At 35.9% G+C, this 23,816-nt stretch overlaps 1 protein-coding gene across 1 annotated transcript in view; it reads right to left on the reverse strand.

Annotated features, from left to right (window-relative positions):
* Positions 1-23,493, reverse strand: part of LOC149799696 (voltage-dependent calcium channel subunit alpha-2/delta-1-like) — a 230,274-nt gene extending 206,781 nt beyond the window's left edge. The window contains exons 1-4 of the mRNA XM_089959053.1: positions 23,377-23,493; positions 15,036-15,117; positions 11,566-11,691; positions 4,517-4,576 (exon numbers count right to left, since the gene is read on the reverse strand). Coding sequence (XP_089815179.1) covers positions 4,517-4,576; positions 11,566-11,691; positions 15,036-15,117; positions 23,377-23,489 — 381 coding nt within the window. The 5' untranslated portion in view covers positions 23,490-23,493. The remainder of the gene's footprint in view (positions 1-4,516; positions 4,577-11,565; positions 11,692-15,035; positions 15,118-23,376) is intronic.
* Positions 23,494-23,816: the final 323 nt, after the last annotated feature.

Here is a 23,816-nt window from a genome sequence, read left to right on the forward strand (position 1 = left end):
ATGTTGAAGAGGCTACCTGTGCTACATGGACATTTTAACTCAATTTATGATCTTCAGCAATGGATCAAAATTTATGAGGACTGCCCAACTACTGAATGTAAGTCTGATACTGACATTGTCCAGTTCTTCTTAGAAAAATGAGAAAATTTTGAGCTTAAAGTATTTTCTTTTGTTAGTTTGACATTTGACTAGTAGCAAAATGTAACTGACCAAAATTGTAGGTCAAAATCGATCGCTTCTGCTGATCATTTCTTTTCAAATTCCTCTGAGACCGGCATTAAAAGTTGCACTTTGTTGAAAAAAATGTGTCCACATGTTACTTCGTACTGAAACTTGTGCCTGACATAACAGGGTTATCAACTTAACAGGGGTCGACATCAGCGGGCAAAAATTAGCATGACTTTTCTGGGACCGGACCAAAAAGCTGGACAATCATGGGTTCTTGAGATAACCAAGGTCGAGATAAGTGGGTTTGTATGTTTTGTACATATGTATCTTGTACCAGATTCTGTCCAAAATAAAGTAATGGTGTACATGACCAGTTACATTTCTTTTGTAAACAACATATTACATAGCTAATAATTCTCTAAGAGTATAGGTTAAATATTCAGATCATTACATTTGGAGATAAATATGTTTATTTGAATCTGAGTCTAGGACATAGTTTTTCTGCTTGGAAATTCCTAACCTTGCTGACAACTCTGAATGTTTCATTAGGAAGACTGACCTACAACATGGCACTATTATTGCATCTTAGCATGTTGTCTATTTGATAAATTACTCATTCTTGTCTTAACATCTGGAGCAGTAACAGTCTTATTGTTGTGTTCAGTTCTTAATTTGGTTGGATTTATTTATTCAAATTATTATTCACTGGAACTACAGAGTGCTCAATAATATTCTTGGAATAAAACATTAATTTGGAATTATAGTGAATTCTGTGAAGAACATTTTGGATTATATCATTGTGATACATCAAACGTCTTTTAGCTTGTTGCCATAGTCCATGCCATTGGCACATTAACTCATTCAAGACTATAGACACATCAACACATTCAATATCAGAATTTATTTGCAATACCATGGGAATTCAATTGGAACTTCATACATTTGGACTTGTGATAGAACTTTTAGAACTATTTGTGATTTAATTCACACTACTTAAGTTCTTTTTTAAATTTTCAGTTTGTATTCAAGAGATATAAACTATTTGTTGAATTTTACAAAACCTGTTGGTTTTTGCTATTTTCTGTTACTTAGTTTAAGACCATAGAGTCCTAACAATATGGAATGATGAACACAAAGATAAATCAAAATCAAACAGAACCCAAATGCATTTCATGAAATATATTTGAATTTTTTTTCAAGCAGCTGCTTCATTTCCATGATCGAAAAGCCTTTTGCATTATAATCCAGGATAAGATTCTTTATAGTAGAAATTTTTCACCCCTCAAAATCTGAGACGCACATAAAAAACACAACACCACTGATGTGACTGCATCATCACCTATGACTGATTCTATGCAATCTATATATGTATGAAGCAAGATAAAAAATAAAATTTACTGACAAATACTCAACAAATACATTCTTATACTTAACGCAGCTGCAGTTATATTTTATCTTAAATTATATGATGTCATTTACAAGTGGCCCAAGTGGTCAAGTGGTCTAAAGCACTCACCATTAAGGATCTCACCTCTGTCTGCATGTGTTCAATTCTCAGGCTCGGCCAATATGGGTATGTGAGAAAGCTTGCCAGTAGCTTCTCGTGGGTCAGTGGTTCTTTCCGGGGTTTTCCTGGGTTCTTCCTCCACCATTTATACTGGCCACCCACCATGTATAGCCTATCTTGTGCTGAAACTATACCTGTCCCATGTTTAATAGTCCTCTCTGTAGCCACTAGTCAGGCATGGTTCGAGATTACTGACCATTGGGTCTCGATAACATGAATGTTTGGTCAAGTTATGTGTTTGAGTGATTTGGATTTTTAACGTAGCTTTAACAATTTTTCAGTCATATTGCTACGATGTCTGCAGTGTGACAGTTTATAGTGATGTCTAGCACTGGGGCATCATGCCGCAGACATGTAGCATGATGTCCCACCCAGTCACATTATCCTGACACCAGGCCAACCAGTCCTAATACTAACCTCTTAATGCTGAGCGCCAAGCAAGGCAGCTGTTAGTACCATTTTTGTAAGTTTTTGGTATGACTCGGCCGGAAATCCAACCCACGACCTTCCACTTCCGAGGCAGACGCTCTAACCACTAGGCCACCGGAGCGGTGGTCAAGTTATGTCTTCCTGAAGTAAAATTACTGTGCAGAAACCATTATTTTCTTATCAGACTTACCATGATCTAACCACTGACCTCCAGACCCCAGAATCTACAAGTTTTGTATTTATTACACTAAATGCAAGCTACCCAAAAAGTTTGATCAAGGAATTTACTCTAGAAAAAAACTGTTCTCCAAAAAACTATTTTCTTTGTGCCACAACAACCATTACTTCTTACCTTGGATTCAAAATACAATAGGCCTTTTTCATATGACCAGTGCAAGCCCTCCAAAAACTCTGGTCACGTTAAATGGTTATCAGACATGATTTTGGTCTTCCATAAAAGAAGCTGAAAAAATGTTAAGGGTGGTTTGTGGGTCCTCCCCCAACAGGGTCTCAAGGGGCAATGCCCCTGATCCGGGGGGCCAGGGGGCCAAAGGCATCCAGCCAAAAACGCATTTTACAGTCATAACAAACTGCTCCTGGTGCAACTTATGATCATAATATAAGACAAAATACTCATTTGAAAAACTAATAAACTTACCAAAAATATTCAACTTGACTTCAATAATTTCACAATATTTATAGTCACATTAATTTGTTCTCCAATACTACTGATGCTGAAGTTAATTCATGTGCATGTTAGTGTTCACATCATAATTAAGTCACAATAATTTGTCAAGTTTTGCAGCTAACATATTATACTTCTCTCTTTTTATAACAATTCTGTAAAATAAACACCCAAGTACATCAACTATATACAAATAATCCCTTACATTCACTTGTCTTTTTCTCTAATGGACAAAGCCTGTTGATATGCCAGTCAAGCTCTTTTTGTGGCTTTGGCAAAGATTTCTTAAACCTTCCTTTTTGTTGCCACTGACTTTTTTGGCTCAATGTGCAATCATTTCTTTTCCTTCTCAATGAGTGACATTTTCCTTTCAAGCTGCTGCTTGTATTAGCGACAGGCAGTATGCATATCCTGACAGAGGGCTACATCTGTTCTCCCATGCAAGAAATCTTTCTTCTTACAGTAATTTATTCCACTTTTTCCAGATGCCTTCTGAGTTTCAATTTTTCTGTATGCAGCTTCTTTTGTAGGTGCCATTCCAAACTCTTCCAAATGTGATTACTGTAATTCAAATCATTCTTGCAGAGGTCAAAAAATGGCAGTCCTCTACCACTGTTTTCTTATAAACTGATCAACTAAATTTCTATCAACTTTTCGCCCAAGCCATTCCCATTTCCATACATTTTTTAAACCTTTATCTAAACTTTTCATGTCATAGTCTTTCTCAACAACTCGAGACGCCATGTTTTGAAACCATGCTTCTTCTTTCCATTGCCAGTAGTTTCCATTACATAAGATTCATTGGATGAATTTAAAATTTTAAAACCATATCAGAATAGACTTTAGGAGACTCTTGTGCTAACTAATATATAGAACAAATACTTTACAAGGATCAATGCGTAATGGGACCGGTCAAACCGTTTTTAAAAAACCATGATCGAAGATGATATAAAAAAATGGATCTCATCAAGAAAAATCTGATTCAAGTCAAGAGAAAAGTGGAATTCTGCTTTAAAATGGAGAAAAATCATGTCTGGGTTATTGAAGTTATTGAGCAAGAACCTTTAGGTGACCCTGCCCTTGGATGTTAACCACAAAATCAAAAGTTTTCTTTTATACCACATGTTGAAGTCATCCAAAAACTATGGCAAAGGTACATGATCAAAACCTTGAATGTTTGTGCAGAGACTTTACTGAATATTGCTTCCAAAACTATTAACAACTCTTGCCATCCATTATAGATACCATGCAGGCAGAACATGAGTTTTCTGAATTCTGATATTTTTTTCAGAGATGGAACACAAATGTTGCAAAAAATTATTTAAAACTAAACTAAAATATTATTCCTATCTTTTCTCACTCACTCTATCCACAAAGAGTTTGCCTAAAAAAGAAAAGAAAAAGAAAAAAGCAAAAGCAAAGAATCCAAATAAAACAATCATTCTGCATTTCTCCTATATGACAAACACATCTTTTAAAAGATGATGACATTTAGTAATATACTTGGTGGCATTTAATGTACCTTCTCCTTTTACAACTTCTGTCCCCTACTTTCTCATAGAAACATGTTCCGGTGTTACCTGATTAGAACGCCATACAAACTCTCTTATCCTTATGGTTGCACTCTAGATTTGAATTTTCCCCAATGCGTGCAAAACAATAATTACCTTTATCTTTGGATTCCATGTATGATTTGCAGCAGCCTCTTCTGCAGCAACGACAGATCTCTGAGAAGTAGAAAAATATGAAATTTTTTAAAATTCGAAACCATTGCAAAACTGTTTTCATACATTATCATGATGTGAAGCAATGGCAAACCTGAACTTCCTCAAATGGGCTATGGTAAATTTGTTTTTTAAAACAGTTCAGGCTTCTTGCCTGGTGGTTGATCTTGGTGACTAAAATTGTTGCAAATTTTCAGCACTTAAGGAGGCCCTAAAAACTGTCTCATTTTTCCTACGACAGAAAATACTCTTTCACTGTCAAAGAAAGGCAGGTTATGTTCAATAAGAACACTCACAAACAATGCTAAAGCATTTGTAGTTTGCAGGACTTGAGTAGGTGGCTTCAAATATTCCAGCATTGAAATCTGCATGGTGCTCTTAGTTTTTCCAATATCTATGTGCTTTTTGTTAGAAGTGTCCTTTTTCACATCGTCTCTGCCACATGCCCACAGGGGATCGAATGCTGCTTACATTTTACCTGTCACTCATGTACTAAATAATAATATTATTATATAATATTAGTACTGTAAGCAATGAAACAAGCCACTGTATACATCCACAATTCTAAACTTTGTGGAACACTGTGCAAATAAAAGCATAATGTACAATGTTTGATGGCTGAATGCAAGGACAATTTTTGGCATCTTCCAATCTGTACTTCACTTTTTGTGGAATGCATTTCTTTTTCCTTGGAGGTGAAAACATTTTAACTGTAGTGTAGCTTAATCATGAAATGGTATTAATCCAGAAAATGAGACATCAAATGGTTAACAATTAGTGGTGCCAGTGCATGCACTGAAAAATATTAACTCAAGCAAATTACAATAGATGCTAATCTTTCAATATCTTAAAAATTCATACTTGAAAAAGCGTTCTTCATTTAGTGTTTGTTTAAAAAAAGATCATAGTTGCTATTAGTATGTACATGTGCCATTTTAAAAAAGTCCAGTTGGACCCCAGTTTTCTTCACAAGTATTTCTAAAACTTCTGTTCTAAATAAAGATTAAATACCTTAAAATGGTTGCTAAAGGGAAAACTGTAATAACTGGATATAGTTCTACTAACATCACTACTAGCAGTACAGGACTGTTATTGGCGTCAGTGACCACTGCTGATATCATGACTAGCACTTAACAGGATGAAAGTTATTTTATTCCTGATTTAAACCCAATAAAATTTGGGAATTTTTTTTTTTTTTGCAAGCAGTGTAAATCCATGAATTGCTATCAAAAGTCGTGAAATTCACGCCAAAATCATGAGGGTCAGCAGGTCTGAATATGTCATAAAAGCTGTACAAAGATAGCCATCTATATCATTTGCTGTACTGTGCTCTACATCCCAACTATTAGAGAAGTCCACCAAGTCATCAGGATGTATGATTTTATCAAGCTTTATTTGGCAAGCTTCTCAATGGTTAAGTTTAGTGCATTGAAAGAGCTCTACACAAGCAAGTCTTAAAGAATGTCTAGCTTGTTCAAAGTGAATATTTAAGTCACTAAGTGATAACAACTGATGATCTAGCATAAATGCAAGCTACATGAATTTAGAGATCACAGGAAAGACCAAACTGAAATAATGCCAATGCCAATGAGGACTTTCCTTTCGCACTGGATACCAGAACCACAGTGATTGTTCAACTGATGAAGCATTAAGAACGAAACAGAAAGTGGAATCACACTTCTTATATCTCAAATAAAATTGATGGTTTCAAAATAATCTAAATTTAAAATAAATTTTATTTTGCTAACAGATGTGTAGTAGCTAGTGTATAAATTTCTGAATAAGAACATATCATAGTAACTGAACAATAATTTTGTATTAGTAGGAACAACTCCTATGAATTTACTGCAGACTACATTCTGGAAATGAAAATATGGTGACCAGTGGCCACTACCAGATCAAAGAGTGGGGATATTTAGGAGCTAATAGGATTCACAGATACCCTTGTATGTATCTTGTTAACCAGGTTCCCAGGTGGCCATGTGGTCTAAAGCAATCACATTAAAAGATCAATGACATCACACCTCTGTATGCATGGATTCAAGACTCGACTCAGTCAACATCAGACAATATTTTCGTCTTCCGTAAAAAAAAAAGCTGAAAAAATTGTATGGGGGTTTGGGGTCCTCGAGGGACAGTGCCCCTAATGTGGGGGTCCAAAAACTCATTTACACACATAACAAACTGCTCCTGGTACAACTTATGATCATAAAATAAACCCAAATAATCATTTCAATAACTAATAAACTTACCAAAAATGTTCAACTTGACTTCAATAATGTCACAATATTTATTGTCACATGAATTTATTCTCCAATACTATTAATGCTGAAGTTATTTCATCTGCATGTCAGTGTTCACAATGTAATTAAGTCACAATAATTTGTTGATTTTTGCAGCAAATATATTATACTTCTCTCTTTTCATAACAAATCTGTAAAATATATAACCAAGTACATCAACTATATACAAATAATCCCATACATTCACTTGTCTTTTTCTCTAATGGACACAACCTGTTGATATGCCAGTCAAGCTCTTTTTGTGGCTTTGGAAAAGATTTCTTAAGCCTTTCTTTTTGTGACCACTGACGTTTTTGGCTTAATGTGCAATTGTTTCTATTCCTTCTCAATGAGAGCCTTTTTCCTTTCAAGCTGGTGCATGTATTGGCAACATGCAGTGCGCATATTCTGACAGAGGGCTACATCGGTTCTCTCATGCAAGAAATCTTTCTTCTTATAGTAATTGACTGCACTATCTCCAGATGCCTTCTGAGCTTCAATTTTTCTGTATGCAGCTTCTTTTGTAGGTGCTGTTCCAAACTCTTCCAACTGCAATTACCGTAATTCAGATCATTCTTGCAGAGGTCACAAATGGCCAGTCTTCTGGCATTCAGTTTTCTTACAAACTTAACAACTAAATTTCCATCAACTTTTTGCTCCAACTATTCCATTTCCATACATTTTTTAAACCTTTATCTAAACTTTTTGTGTCATGGTCTCTCTCAACAACTTGTGAAGCTGTGTTTTGCAAGCATGCTTCTTCTTTCCATTGCAATCAGTTTCCATTACACGAATATTCACTGGATGAATTTAAACTTTTGACCAATCAGAATACTCTTATCAGATTCATGTGCTAACTAATATATGGAACAAATAATTTACAAGGGTCATTGCAGAATGTGACCCGACAGACCATTTAAAAAAAACCAGATAGGAGATGATATAAAAAATGGACTATATGAAGAAAAACATGATTCAAGTCAGGAGAAAAGTGGAATTCTGCTTTAAAACACAGAAAAATCATGTCTGCAACATGGGTATGTGAGAAAGTAGCATGGTCATTGGTCAGTGTCAATAACTAAAATATCCATTTTAACTACAAAAAAAGGTCTCACATTCACAACACTATGAGGGCCACATGAGGACTAGTACACTGGCCAAGGGCAGAATCACTGAAATCTTTTCATACAGTGAAAGCTGCTCTACAAAAGGTAGCCAATGATGGAAACAAGAAGTAAACAATGTAACAATCAAATTTTAATCAAAACTGGCTGGCTGTCAAGAAAAATTTACATTATTAGTTATTTTATAAATATCAGGTGTTGATGTGGGCCACATGAAATGACTCCATGAACCATATGTGGCCTGTGGGCCATGTGATTGAGAACCTATACACTAAAATAACCATGTTCATTCTTTAGGTCAATTTCCCTTGAGCTCACATGGAAAATGTATTAAACCATGCTGCAGTCTGAGTAAACAAGTTTGTGTTCATGTTGTATTTTATGTTCTTAGGGACTGCCCTGGTGGCCTAATGGTTAAAGTATCTGCCTCAGATGCAGGAGGTCACGGGTTCAAAATCTGACAGAGTCATATCAGAGACTTATAAAAATGGTACTAACATCCACCTCTCTTGGCACTCTGCATTAAGACGTTAGTGTTAGAACTGGTTGGCCTGGTGTCAGAATATGTTACTGGGTGAGACATCATACCTTCTTGAACCGCCCCCCCTGACCAGCGGCCACCTGCTCCTTACGGCCAGATTCCGTTGGCACCGACGAGTTTGTGTTCAAAAGTATCCCTCGCAAAAGGCCACCCGGATAACGCAACCAGCAGCCAGCATATTAGTGCAATAATATAAAATTTACCCCTCACAAGCGGCTGTATTTTATTTTAATATGTATTCAGAACCAGTATTTTATTCATAACGTGTGTTAAGTAATCCGATTTCTGTTTCCTGATGTCAGGTTTTCATTACTGAAAGAAGCTGAGTAAAGTACATGTACCACTAAGGTTAATATTATATCATTTACGCCTCACAAGAAGCCAAATTTATTCCATAAAAACCAAGAAAGACTCAAATTTTAATCCATACAAAAGGGTAAGTATATGTAATCCAATTAGCCTTACTGCTGTGTTATCATAAGATGTCCAGTTTAGTCACTCTGATAATTGTTAAGATTACAATTATTGAACAGTAGTAACAGCTGACAAGTGGCAGTATCGATGTACAATACCCAAGTCAGCAGGAAAATGGTTTAATAGCCTTTATGGCTTCCCTTAGTAAGATGTTGAGCTTGTTCACTTTGATAATTTAAATAACACACAATACACAGGTTCAACAGACACTTTATTATACATATAAAATAATCTATGGCATAACGGGGGCAAGTCCTGTCACAGCACACTGCACCAGCCTAGCTCTGAATTGTTTGTTCTATAGGAATTACCCAGGAAGAGAGACTTGTGGGAGTTTGTAGGGTTGTGAAGTGTGTCCGACACCTGCATGTGGAGCCGCAAGGGGCTCATACGAGGTATATAGGGACACTGATAACCGAAACTCGATAAGTCTGATCCTGAGGATGCCATGATAACAAACATCAGCCGATACTCCATTCATGCACCTTAGGAAGTGCGTATGAAGTATATATGGGCATAATAGTTGAGTACATTTAAGTACTGACACAAATTGGGGGTTCAAAAGCAAAGTTATGAATGCCTGAAACTTGGCAATGGCCCAAACAACGAAGGCCCCCAATCCAACAAGGAGCCAGAGAATGATGCACTGTGTGTTACTCAAATTATATTTAATCAATTAAATTACAATTAGTGGCTATTACTACTGACAATAATTGTCAAAATTACAAATCCTAACGGCCGCGAGGTCAAATCTGCGTGATGTTAATTGTACATATCGAAGCCATTTTGGCTTCTCTCACTTAGTGTAAAGAAATGTATAAAAAAATAGGGCACCAGACTGCGACTAACGAATCACATGATAAGATCACTGTCTTTAAAATCACACGGAAATTTGTTTAGATGCATACAAAATTGTTTTATCAGTTTTGAAGTTGGCAACATGAATAACTTACTGCAAAAAGATCAACATGTCATCAAGGAAAAGAAAAATTCTCAGTTTAGAAGAGAAAGTGAAAGTAATTCAACTGACGGTGGTGGGGGGTGTCGAGCCTCCTTGCAGAAAACTAATGTTGGGAAGACTCAAATAAACAATATCGTGAAAGATAATGAAATAGATCTGCAGAAGTGGGAAGGTGAAATGGACGGAGAAAGGAAAAATGTTTGAGCCAGGAGACGTTTGTATCCTGATTTAAATGACAAGAAAAAGCAACAATTTTGTCAGTTGAATTGGGATATGACGACTTTACCACAAGTAACAGATGGTTGCACATATTTCAAGTGCGACACAATATTATGTGTTCTGTCCTTAGTGGAGAATCAGCTGATGTCAATAATGAAGATTGGAACAAAAGACTAAACAATATATGCAGGGGATATGACGGCAAGGATATTTTTAATTGTGACGAGACTGGTTTGCTTTTTAGACTGTTACCAACAAAGTGACAGATGATGTGATCTGTAACATAATTATAAAGACAGTTTTAAAACTATATCAATGGTTATTCATAGCAGTCTTTTGAAAATGATGACACAGTTTGTTTTACATTTATTTCACAGCATGCATGCGATTTTTTAATGAAAATATTAAATGTTTTAGAATTAAATGTACTTGTGACTTTCATCATATGTATTTACTATTCGCATTTGTCATCCCCCTCTAGAAAGGCCACCCTCATTATAAGACCACTTCCCTGCTACATTAGGGGTGGCCTTATAAGAGGGGGACTACTGTACATGTCAGTTATATCATTATGATGTCTGCAGTGCGAGTTTATAGTGATGTCTAGCACTGGGAAATGGTTGGTCACGTGGCTTCACTGACTTGATGGTGAACAAGTTCTCTCAAGAATTTAAAGCACATAAAAAATTCTTATGTGAAAAATAATTACACAGCTATAATGATCGGACTTTACTCTTAAATTTTTCCACACATAATAGATATGTACCAAAAATGTAAAATGGTTATAATTGCTGTTAAACGTAACATACACTAAACAGCTTAACAGTTAACAGGCAGGCCTATGTGTATGGAGTCAAACAGCTAACAGGTGTTCTATTTATAGCGCACTGTACTGGGTAACTTCGCTTCATGTGTATTGGAGGGCTAAAAAGCCATACACTCTGTGAAGTATGGGTTAATCAACAAGACTGAGAATTCCTCACTGACCTATAACATATTTACTTATTTTAACTTAGCAGATATTTTCATTTCTGTGAGCAAAAGTGTATCCAAATCGTAACTAAGAATTAAATCAAATGAATTCCTATTTCTAATTATGAAAAAAGACAGTCATTATTTTCTGATTTTTCCATTTCTGTTTACTCCTTTTTTTCCCCAAAACTTGATTATTTGTAATATAAGTAGAGAGCCTTGACAATTGCTTATTTTTAATGCTTATGTACAAGCTCTGGGAGAAATATTGAGTCAAACAATCACTCCAATCCAGACTTGTCATAACTGTACCATCTGAGCTATTGTAACTGATTCAATGATCCTGACCTATTCCTACGAATTCTGTGTACACAGTATTTTAAACTTATAATTGCAAAAATGTATAAGCGAATATTTACATTCAATGCTCTCATCTTGTTTCCCAAGACATATGCCAGATTTTCTGCCATCTCCGCCACCAGCACCGATCCATTTATAGACTCGAACAATAAACGACCTTTCTCACTGAGCTGTTCATTATAGGACTGAAATAAAAGAAGATTATATCGCATACAATGCTGATGTGCATTTTTTTGCCACACTTGGATGAATATATCTAACACAAATAAGGGTTTTTCACAGGTACCCGATGCAAACTTCATATTTTATAATGTATAAAAATCATGAAAATATTATGTTCAGAGTGAGGACTGCACATTAGAAACCCTTTTAATATACTGCCTTGTTTTTAAAAATATACAAAATTTTTATAGTAACTAGCGAAATTGCAGCTCCACAACTTGCCATTGATTCCATAATGGTATTCACATTTACAGTGACATTTTTTATCAGTAATTGATGCATCGTATGATTGTACAACGAGCTATCATGCACATGTATCAGTGACACCTATGAGAATTTAAGAACCACAAAATGACAGGACGCCAGCAGATATTTTTGTGAATACATAACTTTCACAAGAGAAACAGTGCCAGCTTACATAGATTCAAAAGAAATATTTTAGTTACCATCACCAATATCCACCAACTTTAACAAAATATGTGCCATTTTCATCAATTCAAAAAGCACATACATGCAATAATATCTAAACAAAACCTAACTGGTTGAAATTTAAATGTGATCATGTTGTAGAAACTTTCAAATTCTTTTGGACAATCAGTAATTTCCCTTTGATGTACACCGTTGAGTAGTTCTCTTGACACAATGGATTACTTAGTGCAAAGGCTGGTGGAAAGAGCATTTCAAGACAATCTGGGACCACATCTTACTCCACATTATATATTATGTCTGATCAGACAAAGATCTCAAAACTGTGATAGTCTTTGCAACTCAGAGAGTTCTAACTCTGTATGTGTGATAGCTGGTTACAAAAAAAGAAAATTCCCACATTAAAATGAGATTTACTGAAAGTCATCACTGCAAATGTGAAAACAATTATGAAATTAACAGACGTGTGCAACTGCAATTTCTAGAGTTACAAACCTTTTTTCTTGTTATATACTGATCTAATGGACAATGTATTTGAAGAGTTTTAAACCTTTATTTTGACTATGAACATAAATTAATATTTTGATACTTTTACCCCTTTTGGCATCAAGAGTCCGCAAGCTCCCTGTGACTTTTTAGCAAAAGCGTAAGTAGTTAAGTGGAGTATAATGAAGGCAGGGACAAGTAACTCTTGCAACTCTCTTGCTCTAGGAATCAATACTCTGAGAAAAAATGTGTAGCCTGATGTATGTCCAGTGTAGTCCGTGGTATTGTTAACTCATTAACTTCTGTAGCCATGGTTAGGGGTCATGAGGTAGTAACCTACTAATTCCAAGCTCAGTAGCATCAAGGTCATTTAAGATATGCCAAAACTGGGTGGTGTATTACAGAAAAGTAGACAGATATAGCGCTACAATGATACCAAATAATAAGGACTTTCTACTCACATTGCAAAAATACAGAGGGAAAAACACTTTTCTAGACCCGATTTTTTTAAAACAAATTTTGTTTGTTGTCAGAATTGGATTTTGTGTCCGGATTTTAGACCTTTTGGCCTAGGTCTAAGGTTGTCTGCTCTGAATTGCCCACAGAGAGGTGAAACTTTGCAAAGAGTAGAAGTTGGGGATTTGGAGTAAAAAAGCGGCCAGGACACAAAAATGGGAGATCCAATAAGCCAACAAATATAAAACCTCCAACTTGTACTCTTCACATGCATGAGCAAAATAGCCAATGAAAATTGACGTTTTCAACACAACTACTGGCAGGTATCTGATCAAATGAAAATCTCTTGGAAGCAGATGTGTTTGGATGTATTCAGAAGTAGCCCCCAAAATGCGTTTCCTACTCCAATTTCAGGTGAAAATGACAAAATAATCTCCTGGAATTAATGAGTTATTAGGTGAATTTAATGACATCACCAAATTTGAATATTCCTTGTGTATTTGATCACTGATGCATCAATATTGCACATAGATTAAAAAATTAGCCATTCCCTGACAATTTGTAAGAAATTTCCGAAAACCTTGTTAAGTTGTAGCACTCATTTAACCTAATGAATGTCCAGTGTGGTTGCTGTCAACTGTGCAATGCCATTTGCATGTACCTTGCAACTATATTGCCACAATAAAATGATTCCTCCTGTTTAAGTGATTTTTCCAAATGTGATTCACTTAGGATGAATTTTTAATTATATTTATGAAAATAGCTACAAGGAAATCCAATTTGATGGACTGAAAAAGCCCCTAAATCCAATATCAGGCATGTGGCTTTGTTCCACTTGTAAACCAACCAGGATATTGTCCTGGACCCCTAAAGAGGTCAACTCAGCCCCCATATGACACCCTGGCCTACTGGCTACAAGCAGTTAATGGCTTGTCGTGTGCACATTTATTCATCATCACAGGGACTTGTGTGGTTGCTTACAATTTACTCGTCATACATGTGCTACATAATAATACAATGGAAGACACATCTCTTCTTTCTCACACAACCTATTTAAGAATCAATGTTGGTATTTAAAGCTAGACCGTCCTAACTTCATGCCTGTCTATGGTTCGGGCGACATTTATCTAGCAACTTAAACACGCTTGTTTTGAGATCCTGATGACATTAACTAGGTCTGTACCTTTCGCTGACAGCGACAGTAGGTACTGATTACAAAATATTTGGCGAAATAAAATTTAGATAATTATGTACTAGAATTCAAATAAAAGAAAGCACAATATAAATATAAATCTTCAGTTTAACAAATGCCATTTTTGACTCAAGTTTGTGGCCCTGGAGTGAGTATTAGCTGTTGAAGTCAGGGCCGTTGTTCACATGTTTGTTTACCGGACTCTTTTTTATCAGCAGGAAACTCAAGGCAAATATTTTTGTCATGGCTTAGGCAACATAAAAACTTGGTAACGTAACATGCACTTCTTATGCCATGTTAGGAAAAATGAACAAAATGGACAACTATACAGAATAAAAATTTTCACTGAAATATTTTAATACAAGGCAAGGCAAATCTTTGTTATTTAATAACACTGGAAAAAGTCTAATAAAAAATCTACCACACGTGTAAATATGGTAATTTTTCCAATCATTTTACTTGAAACAGATTCTTGAATGTGACACCTCTCGTCATGAAGTCATTCTATTTTGTTACCACGTATGTAGCGGATAAACCTAAACTGAAAATAAATGGCGCCAGATATCAATAAAAAAACAGACCACATGGATGTGACTGCTGGATGTTATATGAATGAAAAATGTTAGAGGAGAGGGATCTAAACCTAAAAACATGTTCCACCAATTTGATAACTAGTTGTCTGGAAGACTTCACTTGCCCCTGGAAACAGCCAATGGGAATATTACAGGCCTGTTAGGAAGGACCTACTTTGTTAAAAAAATCATATCCGCTTGCCGCCTTTGCACTCTTCACAAGCTCCCCAGACAATTTTGATGCCCATTTCTCGATACTGAAAAAGTAAAAGTAAAAGATACTATTAATTCGCACAAAAGGATCTAAAAATGAGGTAAAAAAATCTATATTTGGCAAGCAATTTAAAGCGCACTGTGAAATGTAAATTCAGCTTTAGTCATAGGTTACACATTTTAGTGGATTTTGTGATGGCTACAAACCACTAATTTAAGCCCCTGTGGGTTTGTGGATGCAGAATAGGCCCATTGCAAACTTCTGCAAGTCATGTGAGGTGGCTTACGGAAGTAAATTGGCTAGCATGCTGAACTTCTGATAGAAAGGATGCGGGTTCAAATCCTACCATTACATTAACCTTAATCATTTACCACAGCTTGGGCAAGGAACTTTAAATATTATTCCAGCTGCATTGGCATTAATTAATCTATTTTTGTTGCTGTAACATAAAACACCAAATCAAATGATATCAAACAAAATTTTAATACCAAGCATAACAATGTCTCTGCCATTAAATGCCATTTTATATCCACAATAAAATTTAAGTACATGTACACACATTGATAAAATATGTCTTAAAACTATAAACATGATTCCCACACTTTTCTAAAGATAAATTTCCAGGACATTTCCAGGATTTTTCCAGGATGAAATTACTTTTTTCAAGGTTCACATATGACAATTACTGAATGGAACTAAAGAACATTTTAGATTATAAAACATGCATTTTCTAAATCTAAAGATGTTTCTCTTTCAACTTGTCTTCTTGTAATTCATTAAACCAGTCCCCAAACTTGTATTGATACAGGGGCTCATATCTTTTTTTTATATAATACAAGGGATGATAATTTATCATTTCGGCTCTGAGATCCAACAATTTGGACTACAAATTTGGCTTAAAATGAACAGCAGTCCATTTTCTAATCTGAATTTCCTCCGAATATTCCCACACAATGTTTCATATTTGGACATTTAGGTTGGGTTCTGGGGTCATTGCAACTGCATATAAAAAATTTGGAATTTGCCACCACTGTGTGGTAGTGACATATGGTGTTGCTAAGAATTTAAACTTATGTTATATCGACTCATACCTGCATAAAAATGATAGGAAAATGATTTATTTTCTCAGAAATGGCAAGTATTATAATTGTTACATCGTTAATCCGCTGAAAGACAAGGCGAAACTACGGTGTAGATGAAACCTAACCCAGTACTCACCATTTGCATTACTAGTCACATGACTTCACAAACCTCAAATGACGACATCGGAAGTCCAACAGTCACAAGATATCAACAACAAACTCCTTCATAATGTTGTTGTACAGAAATTCAATTATATTAATAAATGAAAGTCGGTTACTTTTTGTAATAACCAGCAATCTGACCAGTCTGATTTATCAAGCAGTGGCAGTCACATAATACAACAAAACTCCAGAAGTTGTTCTCAGAATATATAAATATGGAGATTTTTCTGTTCTTTCGTTTTTGTATTTTTATTACAACCAGTATATGACTTTAATTTAATATTTTTTATATTTGTTTCTCTACAACGTTTGAAAATGTGAGTTGTTAGATTTGTGTACTCATGCGACTAGCAATGCAAATCACAAGTATCAGGTCATATTTCAGCAGATTAAAGACATAATGATTTTAATACTCACAATTTCTGACAAAATAGTAGTTTTCATATCGATTTCATTCATGTATCACTCAATCTAACAATGTTTAAAGTTTGCTAGATCATCCGGTAAGTGGCAACACTTTGCCACCACCATGTTGGCCTCTTGTGATGCTAGACTGGTTTTCATACCTTCCATGTAAGGAAAGATACGGATGTAATGCTGACTCTGAAAATAAAAGTCTACTAGACGAATCTAATCCACTGGGCATTTGGATTGACTCAGCATATATGTTTATTGCAAACAATCAAATGATATATACTGCACCCTCCCAATATTCTGGTTAAAACTCAATAAATTTAACTCAGTATCAGTTTAGTTACTACTCAATTACTTGTTTCGGGCGTCAAGTGGTGGCGGAAAATTCCCAGGATTTTCCCGACTTTCATCAATATTTGCAAAATTCGAGGACTTTTCACAGTCGCGGACAAAATTATCATTTCTCCCGACTTTTCAGTGTAATGTGTGATGTTCTGTTTCCTTTTGGTCACCTCTTGATATTTTGTATTTTAATTGTGTTATTTGTGTATCCAACATGACTTTGATGCTTTCTGTTTTTGACAATAAATATAAATGTAATTTTAAAAGACATTATTGTATTTTCTTTCTTATGTCATCCACATGACTTTTGTTTTGAGGTTTCTACTGGTGGTATTCAAATTTAGACTATTGGAAATTTCAGCCCAGGAGCAAGTCAATGACCCTTCAGTTACAAGTCCTATAGGAAACCCTGACACTGAAGCAAATTTTTTCCAATCTTGTAATTATGTTGTTTAGATTAATACTGTTTAATTTTCAGAGCTAAAAAATCTACCAGACGTAGATGAAATTCTTTTGCTATTAGAATGGTCAACTTAACACTGGCCAGCATGGTCAGATCACATATAATTCAACTGGCCCTGCAGATGATCAACTGGCCTTCCCAATCAAATTTAATAAAAACTTTGGAAAAATTCAACTGATATCACAAGCGTTTGCCTGTCAATATTAACTGACCATCCTGAAAACCTAAATCGATCCCTGCATTAAAAAATTTGACCTCGTACAACCCGTTTTTTCAGCACTTTGCCCTATTTAAACAGGAAGAAGAAGCCACCTCACTCAGCACAGCAAAACCACTGAATAAATGCTAGATTTTTCGCTTAAATTTCTCACCTTTTCTAAAGCTGTGGTCAGTGTCAAATGGGAAGAATCAACTTCGCTTGTTATCAGGCACTATTAGGAGTAAAACTTCAGGTGCCAGATTTTTCAAATTATTTGTTGACAATGATGTGGCTGACAGAAACAGCATGGAGCAGAATCAAACATCCATTCAAAAATGGGAGAACACCAACAAATTTCCAAATATACCTAGGCAATTCTATGGAAGAAATTTGAATCCAAATTGATGTTCATTATACAAAGATGATCAAAACTGATAAAAACATGCAAGTGGTGTAAGCTGGACTGCCATCACTCATCTGGCTTACAAAGTGCTGTAAGAACCCGATCTATGTGAACTATCTCCCAAGCACTGTCTATAATCCATGCTCAGTCATCCAAGATCTTTAATACTTTCAAAGACTTCTAACAGTTTTCAATTTGTTGTTTTTTGTGGGTAACTCCTGGCCATTAGCAATAATAAACTAGAAGGCCTATGAGATGCCCCCCCACCTTTGGCCTAATGTTAAACAGTTTTTATGTTTGTTTTCCCCCATCTGCATTGTGGGTAATATTCATAAAAGAAAAAAAAAAGAGTCCCTTGAACAGAATGTTGATCTGCTGGACAAACACAAATCCAGGAATTCAAAGTAAGACCAACTGTTCCTTTTTAAGTGCCTGACTGTTCTTCAGCAAAATAAAGAATTTCAAATTAGCTGCTGTATTGTATGTCAGATTGGCACCATTTGCATTTAGACAAGTAGACATCATTTAAATGTTTGTCTGATGCATGTACATGTACAAGTTAAACTGCTCAACAGACCAAAACACCACCTGCAGCATTTGCATCAGAGATGCAGCCAGGATTTTATATAAAATGTGGTGTTCCCCCTTAAAACAGAAATAAGGGGGAGTAGAAAAAAGGAGGTGAGGGGGAAACAGCCAAAGTTCAATATTTACCTAAGACTTTAATATCTGCCTTTCTTTTCTCCTACTCAACTACAGCTCTAATGAAATCGGAATCTTTTCAGGATGTAGCCTCTAGCCATATAAACATTAATCTGCAGATTGTATCTGAGCTTAATCTGTGCCTTATCTTTGTATGAATATTGTACTGTACTGAGATCCCCCTTTCAATCTGCTGTTGGAAGGGACCTATACATACAGTAGCCAGCTTGAACAAGTTGTGAAACTGTTCTTTATGGTTACGTACAATTTTCTACAGCTCATAGCTATTGTCTTTCACATACTTCTCCAAAATAAAATTTTTCACTAACATAAATTCTTCCAAAGTTTCACTTTCTCAATTCAGTGGTTTCCTAACTACTATGTGAGATATCTTATCTGCTCCATAATGCTATAACTGGGCGAGAAGTCCAACAATTCCATAGAGTCTTTTTTAAGAGAAAGATATTTTTTTAATTTCATCTTATACTCTTATTTATTCAATTTATCTTAATCCTTATTGAAGTATAGGGCTACATTGTTTTGTAGCACATGATCCTGCATGGCTAAACTGAGCAAAGAAATGAAAACTACACTCCACTTTAAAACTGTCTGCATCTTTATTATGCTTGTTATTCTGCTTTTTCTACATTTACTTTCAAAATGCTACTTAAAGTGGAGCTGAATTGCATGCTGACTGTTTTTATTGTATGTATATCGGATTCGCATTCAACATTATTTTTGGGTTCAAATTCACTCACTGGTAGCTTCATTAACACTTTCCCAGCTCCACTGGTAACTTCATTAACACTTTCCCAGCTCTTATAATCTGATATACTTTAGTTCATAAATTTTAACATCTTCACTATTATCAGCCAGTATCTGCCACACAAAATCGTCATCTGAAGATGAACCATGCTGGGAATATGCGATTTTTGGTGTTCTAGGTAACCTGTATTTTAAAGGCGCAGTTGGGGGCCCCAAGTGGCCTAAAGCACTCACCGTTACGGATCACTGCCATCTCACCTGTCTGCTTGGGTTTGAGTTTACGGTTTGGCAAATGTGGGTATGTGAGAAAGCTTGCCAACAGCTTATCATGGGTCGGTGGTTCTTTTGGGGTTTTCCCAGGTTCTTCCTCTACCATTTATAATGGCCACCATGTATAGCCTTTCTTGTGCTGAAAAATGGCATTAAACCCTACAACGACAATGAAAATTGTAAAAGTTCCTTGATGCAAGGTCTAAACTACAAAAGAATGCTCATTTCAGGACCCAATGTACCAATCAAATTTAGTGTAACAGTCATTTATATCAAGCCAATTAGCCCAATGTGTAAACAGTTCCCTACCTGAAAAGTGACAGATGTTGTAACAAGCACTTTATGGGCTAACAATTAAATAAAAAGTATATGCTGTGCATAATACATTTTCATATGTGCAACTTTAAACTATTTCATGGGAGTTCTTGTACATCACTACTGTGCAAATTTTTACAAATTGTGAGCAATTCCCACATTAATGTGCTCTGATAGTATCTCTTGTACATTGTTATCAGTAAGCGTCTAGTAGCCAATCTTATTACATTTCTGTGACAGGTAGTCCTCCCAAGCCGAATCCCGGTCATCTGCTTCAGTGTGTTCATGGGAATGACACTCAGTTTCCATTTCCACAACATGATACAGTCAACAATGATGCTGTTAAAACCCCCAAAATTTACTTCCCAGAACTCCCATTTCCTTAACACGATATAAATATAGTCAATAATGTGCCAAGTAGTATTGCTAAAACTAAAAAATAATTATTTGTCAGAAGTCAAAACTTCAATTGTTGTCTATGTTATCAACTCTCCACTAAGGCCCCCACCCCTCAAAATATGTTTCCCACTGCACTGGTTTTAAAATTTGGGTAGGCAGATTATTATGGGGGGGGACCATTTATTTAATGTGATTTTTCGTGATATTATTTACCATAGGAGAAAAAAGGTCTAGGGTCAGCAATGATAAAAAAGGATGGTCGGCCAACCAGAAACATTTTTTTTGCCAGTGATTTTTGCTCTTAACCCTTTAAGCCCCGATCCCGTCTGTAGGCGTGATCCGGTTTCTGCATTCAATGGCCGATCCCGCCTATAGTCGTGATTTTTTTTTACTGCATTCAATGGCCGATCCCGTCTCCAAGCGTGATGAATGTGTGTTAGATTCAACGTCTCTGATTGGTTAGAAATGGGTTTATTCCAAGAACTAACAACTATTAAACCAATCAGAAATGATTTTACTTTCATTTGCGGAAATTTGAATTGTTCAGAAGCTAAGGGCTCCTGTTTTGAAAGCGGTTTAACTACACGTGTTCTGGTCATGAAAAATCGTAAATGATGGCGGACGTAAGAGTGATTTTTGATGAGAGCAAAAATGAGGAGTTTCTCGGGTTTGATCTTGAAAATACTGAGCAAGCTGAGGAAATATATGTTCGGCAGTTGGATATTTTGTGAGATTTTGATTCGGACATAGAAGTTTCTGAGACTGAATCGTCCGAAGATGAGGATGCTGACTGCGATGATGATCAAGTTCTTGCGGATAAACGTTGCACATAATTTTGTAAATTCTGTATAAATAAGTCGTGAAAGACTTGGACAAATAGGGAAAAAACATACATCACTGTGTAGACAAATTCATTTGCAATAAATGGTAAAACTTTCTTGGATTTTAATTGGATATAAGAAGAGAAATTAAGGTAAGAGTGAATGCATGTGCACGATGTTTACAAAATTTTTCAAACAGGTAAAAACTCTGGGGCACACGCAGCTAGACACAGCTTAGCGCTGCTGGGGCATAGCAGCAGTGATACTGATAACGGGTCTGGGGCTGAATGAGTTAATGTATAAGGCAACAACATTTGTATTTGCTGACATGAAATATTAAATGGCCACTAAATTCTGAAGTAGGTGACCCCATGGCTACTAATGTTTTTTAGTAATACTCTTTAAATTTAAAAGGCCAAAGGTTTCATAGCTATAATCCTTAAACTCTAAAGGCCAAATTATGGCTATTCAGAAAGATGTGGTACTTGATCACCCAGTTGTTCATGGCATTAAACAAAGCTGGTTTAACCAGTCTGTGTATCCTGTATGGCAACAATAATGTACATGTATGACAGACTACTGCACTGTCTATGTCAATTTCTTTAGGACAAATATAACCTCTAATATCTGTACTAACCCTCAGTTATGTGAAAAATATTTCAAATGGGAGTCTTGAACCACATTCACCCACCATCCCAAAAATATGAGGGTCTGAAATGATTTTTACTTGAAATAAATGAAACTGACCAAAATATATTTAAACCTTGTAAATAAAGATGATTTTCAATAAATGTGACTATTTTGTAACACAAACTTGCCAATAACTTCACTGAAAGACTCATGGTTGAGACCCCTAATCTAGGGGCCCCGAGTGGCCGAGTGGTCTAAAGCTCTCTCCATTATGGATCACTGTCATCTCACCCCTGTCTGCGTGGGTTCGAGTCTCGGATTCAGTCAACGTGGGTACGTGAGAAAGCTTGCCAGTAGCTTCTCGTGGGTCGGTGGTTTTTTCCGGGGGTTTTCCTGGGTTCTTCCTCCACCATTAATACTGGCCACCATGTATAGCCTATCGTGTGCTGAAAAATGGTGTTAGACCCTATAACAACAACAACAACAACCCTAATCTAAAGAGAACATTCAGACAGATACTTTGATGAGGAAAAACAGAGTTTAATACTGATAGCTGGAGAACAGAATGCATAGAATAGTTGAAGGTTCTAGAACAGACAAATATATTGTATCTACTTGACTGTAAGCTATGTCCAACTGCAAACAATGCTGACTCTTTTATACCACTGCATAATGCACCAGTAGATCAGGGTCTATGTTTTCTTTTTTCTTCCTACTCGATATTCATAACAAACTAAAGAATCCCAGATCTGCCAGAATGGGTTTCTGTTGGACTCGACGTATAAACAAGTATATATAACATATTTTTTCTGCAGCGCATTTGATGACTTTCAACTGTCACACTCTAGATTGGGAAACCCATTAACCCCAAACAACCTACGTGCTTCATAATATAACAATAGCTGTCTTTCTTTATCACACATTCAGTACATTTGGCTGTGCAAAAATTTGACATGGTTCCTTTTTATAGTTGCTTATATACGCCAACAGACTTGAATCTTCGACAATAACAACAATAGTAAAAACTTGACAAATCAACACATGGAAAATTAAGTTTCTTAAAATTTTAGTTATAGCTACTGTTTAGAGAAGTTCCAGCTTGTGAAAACTATAAATTAACAATTTCCCCGAATTCACCATAAGCTGTATTATCATTTACTGTACTCTACAAACGGCGAATAAGAAACGATGTCATACCAACTAACCACTGCCACCACCCCACCCCTACCCTTAATTAGAAACGACGTCTGCATTTTCAATTTCCTGATAATGCAGTTAAGTGCTCCAAATTTAATTAATACTTCAGCAAGATATTATTTGCTTATGAATACTTACCTGCCTAGACTAGGAAACTCTCTGCCTGAAGTACTACTAACCACACAAGAATGAATCAACAGCACCATAGCCAGACTCCGAAAAACGTAGCCATTTACAACGATTGTCGCCATGTTTGTACTCGAGGGCTGCTACAAGCCTCGTTTTGGATCAGCTCTCTCTCTCTCTCTCTCTCTCTCTCTCTCTCTCATCTCTTTGCGTATTTATAGATATAGATACGTATCGTCATTTCATATTTAGAAGTGCAACAACAAATTCATTTGCTTTAATATATTTATTTATATTATCAATTATCATTCTACTTCATGCATACTTATTTTCGTCTGTATCGATCCGGCTACGTGCAGCATCGATCGTTAACACTTCGTTGCAAGCTACGGGATTGAGCGCATAACTTGCGATGATGTCACAATGAGGTGGCACAAATAGTCTTCTCGGAT

The sequence above is a fragment of the Sinohyriopsis cumingii genome, chromosome 5 (assembly GCF_028554795.1).
Source record: "Sinohyriopsis cumingii isolate HCF-2022 chromosome 5, ASM2855479v2, whole genome shotgun sequence".
Classification (NCBI taxonomy): domain Eukaryota; kingdom Metazoa; phylum Mollusca; class Bivalvia; order Unionida; family Unionidae; genus Sinohyriopsis; species Sinohyriopsis cumingii.